The sequence below is a fragment of the Salvelinus sp. IW2-2015 genome, linkage group LG18 (assembly GCF_002910315.2).
Source record: "Salvelinus sp. IW2-2015 linkage group LG18, ASM291031v2, whole genome shotgun sequence".
Classification (NCBI taxonomy): domain Eukaryota; kingdom Metazoa; phylum Chordata; class Actinopteri; order Salmoniformes; family Salmonidae; genus Salvelinus; species Salvelinus sp. IW2-2015.
This window is the reverse complement of record NC_036858.1, coordinates 16,947,739-16,963,668: the sequence shown is the minus strand read 5'-3', so window position 1 is coordinate 16,963,668 and position 15,930 is coordinate 16,947,739. Positions and strand designations below refer to the sequence as shown.

At 42.0% G+C, this 15,930-nt stretch overlaps 2 protein-coding genes across 8 annotated transcripts in view; both read right to left on the bottom strand.

Moving 5' to 3' along the window:
• Positions 1–6,444, bottom strand: part of LOC111978029 (V-type proton ATPase 116 kDa subunit a 1) — a 38,497-nt gene extending 32,053 nt beyond the window's left edge. For 4 of the 5 annotated variants that reach the window (XM_024007784.2, XM_070448349.1, XM_024007786.2 and 1 more), the window contains exons 1-4: positions 6,350–6,444; positions 4,916–5,079; positions 4,683–4,761; positions 580–677 (exon numbers count right to left, since the gene is read on the bottom strand). In XM_024007784.2, the coding sequence (XP_023863552.1) occupies positions 580–677; positions 4,683–4,761; positions 4,916–5,032 (294 nt within the window). In that variant the 5' untranslated portion in view covers positions 5,033–5,079; positions 6,350–6,444. The remainder of the gene's footprint in view (positions 1–579; positions 678–4,682; positions 4,762–4,915; positions 5,080–6,349) is intronic. The other variant, XM_024007785.2, reaches the window with a different exon arrangement.
• A 2,547-nt stretch (positions 6,445–8,991) lies between these two features.
• Positions 8,992–15,914, bottom strand: LOC111978027 (zinc finger C2HC domain-containing protein 1B-like). 3 transcript variants are annotated; one of them, XM_070448343.1, is made up of 3 exons: positions 15,706–15,914; positions 10,563–10,645; positions 8,992–9,393 (listed from the first exon to the last, which is right to left on the bottom strand). In XM_070448343.1, exons 2-3 carry the CDS (start codon positions 10,599–10,601, stop codon positions 9,118–9,120), a joined length of 315 nt encoding a protein of 104 aa, XP_070304444.1. In that variant the 5' UTR covers positions 10,602–10,645; positions 15,706–15,914; the 3' UTR covers positions 8,992–9,117. The 3 variants fall into 3 exon arrangements, with proteins under 3 accessions (XP_070304444.1, XP_023863551.1, XP_070304445.1); XM_024007783.2 differs by lacking the exon at positions 10,563–10,645; XM_070448344.1 differs by lacking the exon at positions 15,706–15,914 and having other exon boundaries at positions 10,563–12,310.
• Positions 15,915–15,930: the final 16 nt, after the last annotated feature.

Sequence of the window (15,930 nt, the reverse complement as noted above, 5' to 3'; positions counted from 1 at the left end):
GGCTTTAGATGGGATGGGGCGTGATTCGAAAATAGTAGAAGGGGTCATAGAAATAGAATCACTAGAACGGACATAGCCTTTACTTCCTGCTTTACTCCCATTGGTACACTTTTAAAATGGCTGCCGGTATTTCTATGGAAGGGATAGTCTTTCAGCTCCATAACAAGCAGTCATGGGCCCTAACATGAGTCCTACCTATATCCTATAACTATGWCCAATGTCCGGTAAAGTGTCATCCTGGYTATTGGCTAGYGCAGGRGAACTGCTGCACAGTTCCACTTCACWGTCWGYTAGGCCCTTACATAAAAAWCACATGATTTCACATGTGGAAAARCACGTTTTCACGTTGCTTTAAATGTTGCCACATGTTATTACATTAACTTCACATAAGACGTTTTGGAACACGTCACATGTGATCACGTGAAYMTCATGTGGTTTTTCCGTAAATGGAGTAGTAGTGTAAYGCAAAAAAAGATGATTAAATGATCTGTGAAATTGTGTTGTGCTAAATTTGGGTTGATGTCAATGACATTCATAATTTCCTATTACTGACGTACAGMATTAAACAGGGATAGATACCTCCAGGTCAATCATATCCCTAGGGAAGGGGACTTCGGGGTTCTCTCCTGTATCCACAGTTGGGATGTTGGCTTTTTTAATCTCCTTCTCGACAAACCCTGTAAAGCAAAACACCAGGTAATATTCAATACATGTGCGAGTTTCTACCCTGGTTGCCAGTCTCTTTCTGATCTCTTGCCAACTCCTTATGGAATTGTCATGCCAAATTMCTTGACAATGGCAATGTATGTAATAGGCAGAAGCACAAACAGATCTGAGACCAAGCCATTGAGTTTCTGCATTGTGGGAGACATCTGTGTGCCATTCTGTGCGTGGTATTCTTAGCAATACTATATCACAATGTACAGTGAATTCGGAAAGTATTCAGACCCCTTGACTTTATCCACATTTTGTTACGTTACAGACTTATTCTAAAATTGCTAAAAGTATATTTTTCCCTCATCAATCTACACACAATACCCCATCACGACAAAGCGAAAACAGGTTTTAAGTCTCTGTTCACCGGACGWGCTACCTGTCCCAGACCTGTTGTTTTCACCTCTCTAGAGACAGCAGGAGCGGTAGAGATACTCTAAATGATCGGCTATGAAAAGCCAACTGACATTTACTCCTGAGGTGCTGACCTGTTGCACCCTCGACAACCACTGTGATTATTATTATTTGACCCTGCTGGTCATCTATGAACATTTGAACATCTTGGCCATGTTCTGTTATAATCTCCACCCGGCACAGCCAGAAGAGGACTGGCCACCCCTCATAGCCTGGTTCCTCTCTAGGTTTCTTCCTAGGTTCTGGCCTTTCTAGGGAGTTTTTCCTAGCCACCGTGCTTCTACACCTGCATTGCTTGCTGTTTGGGGTTTTAGGCTGGGTTTCTGTACAGCACTTTGTGACATCAGCTGGTGTAAGAAGGGCTTTATAAATACATTTGATTGATTGATTAAGAAATGTTTGCACATTTATAAAAAAACWAAAAAACTGAAATACCTTATTTACATAAGTATTCAGACCCTTTGCTATAAGACTTGAAATTGAGCTCAGGTGCATCCTATTTCTATTGATCATCCTTGAGATGTTTCTACAACCTGATTGAAGTCCACGTGGTAAATTCAATTGATTGGACATGATTTGGAAAGGCACACACCTGTTTATATAAAGTCCCACAGCTGACAGTGCATGTCAGAGCAAAACCAAGCCTTGAGGTTGAATGAATTGTCCGTAGAGCACTGAGACAGGATTGTGTCGAGGCACAGATATGGGGAAGGGTACCAAAAAATGTCTGACGGTCACTCTGACAGAGCTACAGAGTTCCTCTGTGGAGATGGGAGAACCTTCCAGAAGGACAACCATCTCTGCAGCACTCCACCAATCAGGCCTTTATGGTAGAGTGGCCAGACGGAAGCCACTCCTCAGTAAAAGGCATATGACAGCCCACTTGTAGTTTGCCAAAAGGCACCTAAAGGACTCTCAGACCATGATAAACAAGATTCTCTGGTCTGATAAAACCAAGATTGAACTCTTTGACCTGAATGCCAAGAATCACATCAGGAGGAAACCTGGCACCATTCCTACGGTGAAGCATGATGGTGGCAGCATCATGCTGTGGGGATGTTTTTCAGCGGAGGGACTGGGAGACTAGTCAGGATCGTGGGAAAGATGAACGAAGCAAAGTACCTTCCAACAGGATAACGACCCTAAGCACACAGCCAAGATAAGGCAGGAGTGGCTTCGGGACAAGTCTCTGAATGTCCTTGAGTGGCCCAGCCAGAGGCCGGACTTAAACCAGATCGAACATCTCTGGAGAGACCTGAAAATAGCTGCGCAGCGACGCTCCCCATCCAACCCAACAGAGCTTGAGAGGATTTGCAGAGAAGAATGGGAGAAACTCCCCAAATACAGGTGTGCCAATGGTTCTTTATTTATTAAGGTTCTTTATTTATTTTCTTAAGTCAACCTTGTTTTCTGTTTCGTTGTGTTCTTGAACGTAGCCCTGTTTCTTTGTGTTTTTGAACGTAGCCCTGTTTCTTTGTGTTCTTGAACGTAGCCCTGTTTCTTTGTGTTCTTGAACGTAGCCCTGTTTCTTTGTGTTTTTGAACGTAGCCCAGTTTTTAATTTTTTGTTCATTGATTTCACCGGTGTTAGTTACTCACCTCCTGTGTTAGTTACTCACCTGGTCTCATCAGCTCCTTATTTAGTTCAGTTCATTCTGTTTGTGCCTTTGAGAGGTATTGTTCGTTTTGACTCTACTAGGCCTATTCCTAGCTCGTTTGTGAGAACCAGCTATAGCCTTCAGTCCTAGTTTTGAATCACCTGCCTGTTTGCCTACCTGTGTATAACCATTGCCTGCCTGTGACCACGATTCCTGCCTTCTGCGAAGGTGAAATAAACATCTCTGTGCGTGAATCTACACATTTTTCTCCCTGAGATTTCATTACAGCCAAGCTTGTAGCGTCATACCCAAGACGACTCGAGGCTGTAATCCCTGCCAAAGGTGCTTCAACAAAGTACTGAGTAAAGGGTCAGAATACTTATGTAAAATAAATATTTCCGTTTTTTATTTTTTTTATAAATTAGCATTTTTCCTCTACATTTTTTTTCTTTCTTTATCATTATGGGGTATTGTGTGTACAGTCGTGGCCAAACGTTTTGAGAATGACACAAATATTAATTTTCACAAAGTCTGCTGCCTCAGTTTGTATGATGGCAATTTGCATATACTCCAGAATGTTATGAAGAGTGATCAGATGAATTGCAATTAATTGCAAAGTCCCTCTTTGCCATGCAAATGAACTGAATCCCCAAAAAACATTTACACTGCATTTCAGCCCTGCCACAAAAGGACCAGCTGACATCATGTCAGCGATTCTCTCGTTAACACAGGTGTGAGTGTTGACGAGGACATGGCTGGAGATCACTCTGTCATGCTGATTGAGTTCGAATAACAGACTGGACGCTTCAAAAGGAGGGTGGTGCTTGGAATCCTTGTTCTTCCTCTGTCAACCATGGTTACCTGCAAGGAAACACGTGCCGTCATCATTGCTTTGCACAAAAAGGGCTTCACTTAGCATACGATCAATATTCGCCTGCCGTAAGATTGCCACCTAATCAACCATTATCGGATCATCAAGAACTTCAAGGGAGGGTTCAATTGTTGTGAAGAAGGCTTCAGGCGCCCAGAAAGTCCAGCAAGCACCAGGACCGTCTCCTAAAGTTGATTCAGCTGCGGGATCGGGACACCAGTAACAGAGGTTTCTCCAGGAATGGCAGCAGGCAGTAACTAAAGTTGGCTTGGGCGAACAAAACATGGATATTTTGGGTCCATGCGGAAACTCCCCAGACCTTAATCCTATTGAAATTTGTGGTCAATCCTAAGAGGCGGGTGGACAAACAAAAAACTCCCAAATTCTGACAAACTCCAAGCAATTGTGCAGAATGGGCTGCCATCAGTCAGGATGTGGCCCAGAAGTTAATTGACAGCATCCAGGGCGGATTGCAGAGGTCTTGAAAGAAGGGTCAACACTGCAAATATTGACTCTTTGCCATCAACTTCATTAATTGTCAATAAAAGCCTTTGACACTTACGAAATGTTGAATTATACTTCAGTATTCCATAGTGAACATCTGACAAAAATATCCAAAGACACTGAAGCAGCAAACCTTGTGGAAATTAATATTTGTGTCATTCTCAAAACTTTTGGCCACGACTGTAGATTGACGAGAGAAAAAAACAATTCAATCCAAGGCTGTAATGTAACAAAATGTGGAAAAAGTCAAGGGGTCTGAATACTTTCCSAATGCACTGTATATGTAKGATTTTTGGTCTTGATGGGACTTTGTGTAGAGTTTATTAAAACATATACTTAATGTGGTATTATATGAACTGTCCCTGCTATGTTTTGCCCAAGCTGTCCATTCTGTTACCCACCTAGAAATAGGGAGGACCACAATGGAAATGTCTTTATTGTGTAACACTTACTGTGTTCTTAATTCTAAAAAACATTGGATGTATTGTTGGCTCACTTGGCTGACATATCTCTATACGTATATTAAATATGTCAATTAAAATGTATTCATTTATTCATTCAACATATTGTGAAATCACTCACTTAGTTTCCTGTCCATCTCCTCACACCTCCTCACTTCATTCACAAACTTCCTCTGGAACACATTCACGTCTGGATTGAGCTAAAAATTCAAACAGAAACAGGTGTCAAAGTTGCCCTTCTTGGCCAGGTCTACCTTGGGAAAGAGMRATTCTGACCTCAATCGGACTTCCTGTTTAATTAAATAAAGYTGAAATACTTTTTTTATATAGATAGATGACTGYTATGTTACTTACATCGCGGAACTGAACCATTCCCAGTTCTCCCAGCTCGCTGACACAGCAGTAGGCTGCCTCAGACTGGAGGAAGAGCTGGGCAAGCGTCATCTCCTCGCTCCTGAACAGTTCCCCCATATTGACCACCTGAAACACTCACCCCTTTAAGGTAAAAAAAAATACCCCTGTTGGCAAAATGAAGGGCAAAATGACTAGGACAGACGGGCGGACGGATAGATAGTTAGCCTGAACAAAGTTGGGTTGGTGTGTCTCTAGCTTGAACAGTTCAAGAACAGTAGGTCTAGCATTTGGACTACCATTCAAAAGTTTGGGGTCACTTAGAAATGTCCTTGTTTTTGAAAGAAAAGCTTTTTTTTACCATTAACATATCATCAAATTGGTCAGAAGTACAGTGTCCAAACGTTTGTACTGTATGTCATTCTTCTAATTCTATGGCTTCCTTTTTCTTTCCAGATGTGAAAGGACTGTCATCATGATCAGTCAACACGGATATGAGGATTAACTGTCCGTGTCCAATGGAATGCTATCATAAACATATATCCGCTGCCCAGGTAGTCAACCCGAACATAATTCATATAGGTTAGGTATATTCTAATACATTTCTAAAATATTCTAAATAACATAAAGCATATTACGTTCAATCGTTAAAATATCAAATATTCTATCAATTTCAGAAAGAGATGTCGTTTTCTCTGCCGCACTGTCCTTCATCTCAAGGACGCCATTATGATGCTGCAGCTGTAGGCTACCAGTAGTCTATTGAGCATCTTTCATAATATGATGAAGGCAACGGCGAACACGGGGAATAATGATAGGAATATTATTGATGAATATACGTCTTATATATAAAGACGATATATATACGTCTTTCTAACAATTATGTAGCGAATTGAAAATTATGAGTACATATGTCTAAAATATTGCTTGAAATGACCAGCTATAGCCATATTTCAACCAAAATMACGACGAAATAAATAGATAGCACCTCTGTTTGATGGTCACTGAAATAAACYTTTGAGTATTATGAATAGATAATGKATTTCGTTTTTATCACAAKCGGTTATATTTTGACCGAAGGTCTATGGTTATTAGGCCTATGGCCTAATGCAAATACAGAATGATTCTAACATCGTCGATTAATGGTCGACTGACATTATTTGCAATTTCTTCCATTTGATTAGGGATGACATAGAGTACAGTAGGTCTATCACTATTACTTTAAACAACACCTAATAGCTTATGGCAGAACCAAGCCGCATCGCATCATCAGCTGAAGTGCATGGACCAGAGAGGAAATGTTCTCAAGGTGAGGACTCGCGCAAGATGACAAGCACGTTCAAATTCACCATAAAAAAAGCATTTCTGTTTGACACCGTTCTGTTTGTAAAATTCACATTTACATATATAGATTTAATCAGTTATGAATTAGCTTACTTGTGATAAAATCCTTCAGAATTCCTCCAGGTCGAACGAAAGGCGCTCTCCTCACGAATCAATGTGACGTCACGCAAACCATCTGCTGGGGGATGGTCATGTGATGAGTTGGGATGCTGCAAGGCTGTGCGATTAGTGTGGCTTTCGACGTCAGCCAGTTGAGCTATTACAATGGGTTTTAATATTATGTAATGACGGTAGGCTATTGGCAACCATATATACAAATATCTATGGATGGACTAAATACACTCTTTGATATCCATTTGATGTCATTAATTTGATGTCATTAATTAAAATCTGTCATTCAAATGGTAGCCAATACCATTTATTTAGAAATTAATTTAGATGACATATTTTGAAATAGTTTGAATGACTGATGAATGTCAAGCCGGTTGCGCTTTCAAGCCACTATAGCCCCACGGCTACACCCTCGGACCCCGAGACCATCCTTCCTACCAAATCAAATMTTATTGGTCACATACACATGGTTAGCAGATGTTAATGCYAGTGTAGRGAAATGCTTGTGCTTCTACTTCCGACCGTACAGTAATATCTAACAAGTCATCTAACAATTTCACAACAACTACCTTATACACACAAGTGTAAAGGAATGAGTAAGAATATGTACATATAAATATAAGGATGAGCGATGGCTGTGTGGCATAGGCAAGATGCCGTAGATGGTATAGAGTACAGTATACACATATGAGATGAGTAATGTAGGGTATGTAAACATTACATAAAGTGGCATTGTTTAAAGTGACTAGTGATACATTTATTACATCCAATTTTTAATTATTAAAGTGGCTAGAGATTTGAGTCAGTATGTTGGCAGCAGCCACTCAATGTTAGTGAAGGCTGTTTAACAGTCTGATGGCCTTGAGATAGAAGCTGTTTTTCAGTTTCTCGGTCCCAGCTTTGATGCACCTGTACTGACCTCGCCTTCTGGATGATAGCGGGTTGAACAGGCAGTGGCTCGGGTGGTTGTTGTCCTTGTTGATCATTTTGGCCTTTCTCCAGGTGTCCTGGAGGGCAGGTAGTTTGGCCCCGGTGATGCGTTGAGCAGACCTCACTACCCTCTGTAAAGACTTACGGTTGTGGGCGGAGCAGTTGCCGTATCAGGCGGTGATACAGCTCGACAGGATGCTCTCGATTGTGCATCTGTAAAAGTTTGTGAGTGTTTTCGGTGACAAGCCAAGTTTCTTCAGCCTCCTGAGGTTGAAGAGGCGCTGTTGCACCTTCTTCACCACGCTGTCTGTGTGGATGGACCATTTCAGTTTGTCCGTGATGGGTACGCCAAGGAACTTAAAACTTTCCACCTTCTCCACTACTGTCCCATCGATGTGGATGGGGGGGAGCTCCCTCTGCTGRTTCCTGAAGTCCACGATCATCTCCTTTGTTTTGTTGACGTTGAGTGTGAAGTTATTTTCCTGATACCACACTCCGAGGGCCCTCACCTCCTCCCTGTAGGCCGTCTCGTTGTTGTTGGTAATCAAGCCTACCACTGTACTGTAGTCTGCAAACTTGATGATTGAGTTGGAGGCGTGCATGGTCACACATTCATGGGTGAACAGGGAGTACAGGAGTCAAAATGGGCCAAAATTCACCCAACTTATTGTGGGAAGCTTGTGGAAAGCTACCCGAAACGTTTGACCCAAGTGAAACAATTTAAAGGCAARGCTACCAAATACTAATTGAGTGTATGTAAACTTCTGACCCACTGGGAATGTGATGAAAGAAAGAAAAGCTGAAATAAATAATTCTCTCTTCTATTATTCTGACATTTCACATTCTTAAAATAAAGTGGTTATCCTAACTGACCTAAGACAGGGACTTTTTACMAGGATTAAATGTCAGSAATTGTGAAAAACTGAGTATAAATCTATTTGGCTAAGATGTATGTAAATTTCCGACTTCAACTGTATCATACTTTGACRAAATCAATGAATTATTGACTTAAATCGTTGTGCATCATCATATGCTCTGGCCATCGTCTGTCAGCTCGAGAGAAAYAAAAGTTGATTTCTACTGGTGTGGGCATTTAAAAAGGCAATTAAAATAGTAAGGCCTTGTTAGTCATCGTTTATCATCTCTACACACATAAGAAAAACTTATAGATCGTATCTGTAGAAATGTTCAATGTTGAAGTGCTGCTATGCTTAAAAAGAATGATGTACTGTTGAGAGTTTTCTCTGCAGTACGGTAAGGGTCAAAACACAGTATCCATTCCTTCTTTTGAAGAAAATGGACACCTGCCTGCTGGGCTGRGTCACTTCCTGTGCCACTTCCTTTGCCACTTCCTGTGTTTTCTATTTGGTTTGTATGTTTGTAATTTTAATTAACTCGGTTTTTAAAGTAAAAGATAAATGGAAAGCAAAGTATGCAGAACTGAATATGGATTGGATATAGATGTGGATTGATGTTTGGAACTTAATTGCAATGATTTATGGACAAAACCATACCTTAAGAATAAATCTTTGAAAATGGCCATTTGWGTTTGCCTATGCCTGCTCAACCCAGATCCCCAAAAATCGGTACATTTTCCACCATTGGACATATTTACAGTGTAAATGCACCAATGGACTGTGATGGGAACACATCAGTATATCTTTCTCTTGAAATACACTGATAGATCCAAACAATTCACGTATACTTTTTATTTAAGTGAAAATAAAAAGGTTTCTCTAGTAGGAGAAGAGTTTTAAACTTTGTCATAGTCAGGAGAGCATATAGGCTTGGAGGACAGGCAACACACCACATCACATGAATCATGGATCAATAGATCGCTTGATGAAGCTGTCCAGGTTGGTGCCCTTGTACCGGTGCTTGAAGGAGTCGTAGACCCCACGTCTTTTGCTCTCGGAGGCGACCTTGGCACATATCAGGCTGTGTTTCTCCAGACGGTCAGGATGAAAGCGCCGGCCACAGATATCACACTCTTTCCGATTGCAGTCGGCCTTGCTCGTCGACTGCTGTAACCCTCCTTGCTGTTTCGCATCCACTACTTCGCACCTCTTCTTCTCCTGAAATGGATTCAAAGTCACCTGGAGGAAACAGGTGAACACTGTTACATGTCATGTGATATCTGTAATTTTGCAAACTATTCTCCAATAAACATATATTGCAATACAAAATAACCTGATTCAAAGTCACCTTATCTACCTTCTCTATCATGGAGGCCATCTTGGTCTTACTTGAGTTCTCTAGCCACACCTTGCTCACCCTGAGGCCTGCTGTGGGGGGCACAGGGAGTCTGGAGGGCGGATGCGGGGTAAACCTAGCCTCCTGCTGAACTGAAGTATCCGTACTGAGGCCATGTTGTGAGCACAAATTCTCTAGTTGACTATTTCTCTTCGTCATCCAGATGATCACTTGGTTCATCTGCTCCTTCTCCTCCCTCAGTTTCAGGTATTCCTGCAGTAATTCCTCATAACTTTCCGGAGGCTCCATTGCAAGCCAGTTGCTTTGATACCACTTTCTACATTGTTTCGGAGGTGCTGTTATATTTTCAGTGGTCAGCCATCAAATAGTTCAAACGGAATGTTCAAGGTGCACTGATCAATGAAATCATAGCTCACTTTGTTGGGCTCATAGAATTAGGAATTAGAATACTCAAGTATTCTTAATTCTAGATGCGGTAGAGGCCAATGGAACCTGACCAAAACAATGCAAATGCCATGGAAACGCGTGGGGGAAGGATGCTGTGGGGGAAAGGTCCCAAATCTCCATTTACCCTCCAGCAAAATGTYCCTACATTTAGGCTATTGTTTACATGTTTATTTCACACTYTGTTGAAGTACAAATTGGAGTATAATGCTTGTCTGGATGTCATCGTCACCAATCATCTGTATTACAGAATTTCAATAAGCATTTTTCTACGGCTGGCCATGCTTTCCACCTGGCTACCCCTACCCCGGTCAATAGCTCTGCACCCCCCACAGCAACTTGCCCAAGCCTCCCCCACTTCTTCTTCACCCAAATCGAGTTAGCTGATGTTCTGAAAGAGTTGCAAAATCTGGACCCCTACAAATCAGCTGGGCTAGACATCACCCAAAGCCCAATATACTGCCCACCACTGCGACCTGTATGCTCTCGTTGGCTGGCCCTCGCTTCATATTCGTCGCCAAACCCACTGGCTCCAGGTCATCTATAAGTCTTTGCTAGGTAAAGCCCCACCTTATCTCAGCTCACTGGTCACCATAGCAGCACCCACCCGTAGCACGTGCTCCAGCAGGTATATTTCACTGGTCATTCCCAAAGCCAACTCTTCCTTTGGCCGCCTTTCCTTCCAGGTCTCTGCATGCAAATGACAGGATAGAATTGTAAAAATCACTGAAGCTGGAGTCTTATATCTCCCTCACCAACTTTAAGCATCAGCTGTCAGAGCAGCTTAACGATCATTGCACCTATTCACAGCCTATCTGTAAATAGCCCACCCAACTACCTCATCCCCATATTTATTTTTTGCTCCTTTGCACCCCAGTATCTCTACTTGCACATTCATCTTCTACACATCTATCACTCCAGTGTTAATGCTAAACTGTAATTATTTTGCCACTATGGCCTATTTATTGCCTTACCTCCCTAATCTTACTACACTGTATATAGATTATTCTATTGTGTTATTGACTGTACGTTTGTTTATCCCATGTGTAACTCTGTGTTGTTTGTGTCGCACTGCTTTGCTTTATCTTGGCCAGGTCGCAGTTGTAAATGAGAACGTGTTCTCCACTGGCCTACCTGGTTAAATAAAGGTGAAATAAAAATAAATAAATACAATAAAACAGTTAAAAACAACTGARCACTGATTTTGTATGCTTGCTATGCTACCAGCTTATTCGAATGGGAGTTATCATTTGTCAGTTACTTCTTCTAAACCTGAAAAGGAAATTAACAGGGATACCTAGTCAGTCGCACAACTGAATGCATTCAACCGAAACGTGTGGGACAACTTCTAAATGTTATGCAGCGAAAACAGRCAAATATATTGAAATCAGACTTTAGTAACCACATTGTGGGCCTGTTACAATACATAAATCTTGATGGATTTGAAGAATATCCACTTGGTTAGAACAGATTTGTTGAATGTGCGCCAATTKGACGTCCTTCTTCTATCCCCCACGGTCTGCGTTCCACTGACCTCTTTACTGCATCTATTGGTAATTTAATAGGATCTCTATGGTTGTGCTGTGTCTATGTCACAATGGCCCAGACCTACCCAGAGTTGATTCCACTAACTTCCGAATGTTTAGGTTGTCGCTGACTGATGTAATGGATCATAGGTGAGTTGATATGATTTTCTTTTTTAAAGCTTGGTTTAATTATAATACACTACCGATATATAAAAMAACTCTGTATCTCAAATGATGTAAAATGGTATATAACAATTCTTGTTACATCTCAATCTATATGATATTTCCCCCTAAAGCAACTCAAATATTTGCCTCTCATTCAGATGCTATTATGTACCCGTTCACCAAAGTGTATAAGACTGAGTTTTATGATCGATTTAAAAAAATACAGTCACTCAAAACCAGCTATCTCTAAATACACATTTTGATTGATTGCTTGCCAAACAGGGAGACTTCTCTAAAGGTTATTACTGTCATTGTCATACAACATCATTTGAAAATATACCCTCTAGTGAAAATTCTGAAAAATCCAGATGCCTTTCATAGGGGAGACTGGGGTTGGTTGTTATACGTTTTACTCTTGRGTGTATTCCTCAGCACTTGTATATCTCTCTTTTCAATATTAGGGGAAAGACCAATGTTGAAATGGGGACTATTTTTATCCTCATATCCAAAATMGAGTTATAAGCCGCCATCAAACACACTCTGTCCACTTGTGACAACCAGCCCTAGCACGGGGTTGGTTGTCACAATGTTTGCTAGTAACTTATTCCCTTTGTAACAGGAAATGAAGCCATATAGATKATACAGAGTTTTAGAACTGGCCAAGCCTTTATCGAACAATATTCCTAACACAATTCCGCATTTTGTGCTTTGAGACAACCAACCCCATATTCATGTAAATATGACCTTATCTGGATGATAGAAATCGACCACAATTGTGTGACTACCCACTTGTCTTATTCACCTCGTAATCTTTCTTCAAATGTATCCTCTTTTTTTAGGTTTAAAAAACTTCATTTTAACATACTTAATACATTTTGTTTGTTTTCATCTGGCAGTGTGTATTTCCTATTAAGTACTTGAAGGCTGCTGCCATTATTGGCAAAACCTTAGGAATAGTGATGGTTTCTTTCCCCTTAACCTGAAAAACGGTGGTATTAGTAAAGTTATAAATACTGTAAAAGACAATGGCAGTAAGAAGTAATTGGTCAAATACAGGTCCCCAATATAACATAATGATGAGGCTAGTTATGCAGCATGTTTAGCTTTCAACATCACAATACACAAACACACAAACACACAGACACACACACCMCCACTTCTTCACATATTCGACAGACCCCAAAAAAGATATATAATACAAAAATATATATATACACTGCTCAAAAAAATAAAGGGAACACTAAAATAACACAATCCTAGATCTGAATGAATGAAATATTCTTATTAAATACTTTTTTCTTTACATAGTTGAATGTGCTGACAACAAAATCACACAAAAATTATCAATGGAAATCAAATTTATCAACCCATGGAGGTCTGGATTTGGAGTCACACTCAAAATTAAAGTGGAAAACCACACTACAGGCTGATCCAACTTTGATGTAATGTCCTTTAAAACAAGTCAAAATGAGGCTCAGTAGTGTGTGTGGCCTCCACGTGCCTGTATGACCTCCCTACAACACCTGGGCATGCTCCTGATGAGGTGGCGGATGGTCTCCTGAGGGATCTCCTCCCAGACCTTGACTAAAGCATCCGCCAACTCCTGGACGTCTGTGGTGCAACGTGGCTTTGGTTGATGGAGCGAGACATGATGTCCCAGATGTGCTCAATTGGATTCAGGTCTGGGAAACGGGCGGGCCAGTCCATAGCATCAATGCCTTCCTCTTCGCAGGAACTGCTGACACACTCCACAGCACATGAGGTCTAGCTTGTCTTGCATTAGAGGAACCCAGGGCCAACCGCACCAGCATATGGTCTCACAAGGGGTCTGAGGATCTCATCTCGGTACCTAATGGCAGTCAGGCTACCTCTGGCGAGCACATGGAGGGCTGTGCGGCGCCCCCAAAGAAATGCCACCCCACACCATGACTGACCCACCGCCAAACCGGTCATGCTGGAGGATGTTGCAGGCAGCAGAACGTTCTCCACGGCGTCTCCAGACTCTGTCACGTCTGTCACATGCTCAGTGTGAACCTGCTTTCATCTGTGAAGAGCACAGGGCGCCAGTGGCGAATTTGCCAATCTTGGTGTTCTCTGGCAAATGCCAACGTCCTGCACGGTGTTGGGCTGTAAGCACAACCCCCACCTGTGGACGTCGGCCCTCATACCACCCTCATGGAGTCTGTTTCTGACCGTTTGAGCAGACACATACACATTTGTGGCCTGCTGGAGGTCATTTTGCAGGGCTCTGGCAGTGCTCCTCCTGATCCTCCTTGCACAAAAGGAGGGGTAGCGGTCCTGCTGCTGGGTTGTTGCCCTCCTCGGCCTCCTCCACGTCTCCTGATGTACTGGCCTGTCTCCTGGTAGCGCCTCCATGCTCTGGACACTACGCTGACAGACACAGCAAACCTTCTTGCCACAGCTCGCATTGATGTGCCATCCTGGATGAGCTGCACTACCGAGCCACTTGTGTGGGTTGTAGACTCCGTCTCATGCTACCACTAGAGTGAAAGCACCGCCAGCATTCAAAAGTGACCAAAACATCAAGCCAGGAAGCATAGGAACTGAGAAGTGGTCTGTGGTCACCACCTGCAGAACCACTCCTTTATTGGGGGTGTCTTGCTAATTGCCTATAATTTCCACCTGTTGTCTATTCCATGTGAAATTTATTGTCAATCAGTSTTGCTTCCTAAGTGGACAGTTTGATTTCACAGAAGTGTGATTGACTTGGAGTTACATTGTGTTGTTTAAGTGTTCCCTTTATTTTTTTGAGCAGTGTATATACAGCATATACAGCGCATTCGGAAAGTATTCAGACCCCTTGACTTTTTCCACATTTTGTTACGTTACAGCCTTATTCTAAAATTGATTAAATTGTATTATTTCCTAATTCATCTACACACAATARCCCATCATGACAAAGAAAAAACAGGTTTTTAGAAATGTTAGCAAATTGATAAAATATTTTAAACTGAATATCACATTTACATAAGTATTCAGACCATTTACTCAGTACTTTGTTGAAGCACATTTGGCAGCAAGTACAGCCTCGTGTCTTCTTGGGTATGACGCTACAAGCTTGGCACACCTGTATTTGGGGAGCTTCTCCCATTCTTCTCTGCAGAACCTCTCAAGCTGTGTCAGGTTGGATGGGGAGCGTCACTGCACAGATATTTTCAAGTCTCTCCAGAAATGTTAGATCGGGTTCAAGTCCGGCCTCTGGTTGGTCCACTCAAGGGCTTTCAAAGACTTGTCCCGAAGCCACTCCTAAATTGTCTTGGCTGTGTGCTTAGGGTCGTTGTCCTGTTGGAAGGTGAACCTTCGCCCCAGTCTGAGGTCCTGAGCACTCTGGAGCAGGTTTTCATCAAGGATATTTCTATATTTTGTTCCATTCATCTTTCCCTCAAACCTGACTAGTCTCCCAGTACCTGCCACTGAAAAACATCCCCACAGCATGATACTGCCACCACCATGCTTCACCATAGGGATGGTGCCTGGTTTCCTCCAGACGTGGCGCTTGGCATTAAGGCCAAAGAGTTCAATCTTGGTTTCATCAGACCAGAGAATCTTGTTTTACATTTTTGTGATATTTGATATTATATATAAAGTTCTTTGTTTCTGGCCATTTTGAGCCTGTAATCGAACCCACAAATGCTGATGCTCCAGATACTCAACTAGTCTAAAGAAGGCCAGTTGTATTGCTTCTTTAATCAGAACAACAGTTTTCAGCTGTGCTAACATAATTGCAAAAGGGTTTTCTAATGATCAATTAGCCTTTTAAAATGATAAAGTTGGATTAGCTAACACAACGTGCCATTGGAACACAGGAGTGATGGTTGCTGATAATGGGCCTCCGTACGCCTACGTAGATATTCCATTATAAATCATTATAAATTTCCAGCTACTGTAGTCATTTACAACATTAACAATGTCTACACTGTATTTCTGATCAATTTGATGTTATTTTAATAGACAAAAAATTTGCTTTTCTTTGAAAAACAAGGACATTTCAATGTGACCCCAAACTTTTGAACGGTAGTCTATTATGAAAACTCCTACCTCACGTTCCTCCTGTTGCTGTGCCTGAGCTTGCATGTGACGGCCAGTCTACAGCTCCACTCTAACTATTCCAACCATGCTGGAGAGAGAGGGATGGGGCCCAGAGGGATGGGCCGTCTGGGTCTGGGGGAGGTGGGGGCTGGGTTTCCCCACACGGCTGAGGTGGAGTCTCACGGACAGAGAGGAGGGGCCAGGGACGGGAGAGGAGAGGAGGGGAAAGGGGAG

Bases quoted from the DNA above. Each gene is read 5' to 3' on its own strand.
- LOC111978027 (XM_070448343.1), bottom strand. From the start codon at position 10,601: ATGACCAGTGAAATATACCTGCTGGAGCACGTGCTACGG. The intron at 9,394-10,562 runs GTGGGTGCTGCT...TGTTTCCTCCAG, and splicing joins TGCTGGAGCACGTGCTACGG to GTGACTTTGAATCCATTTCA.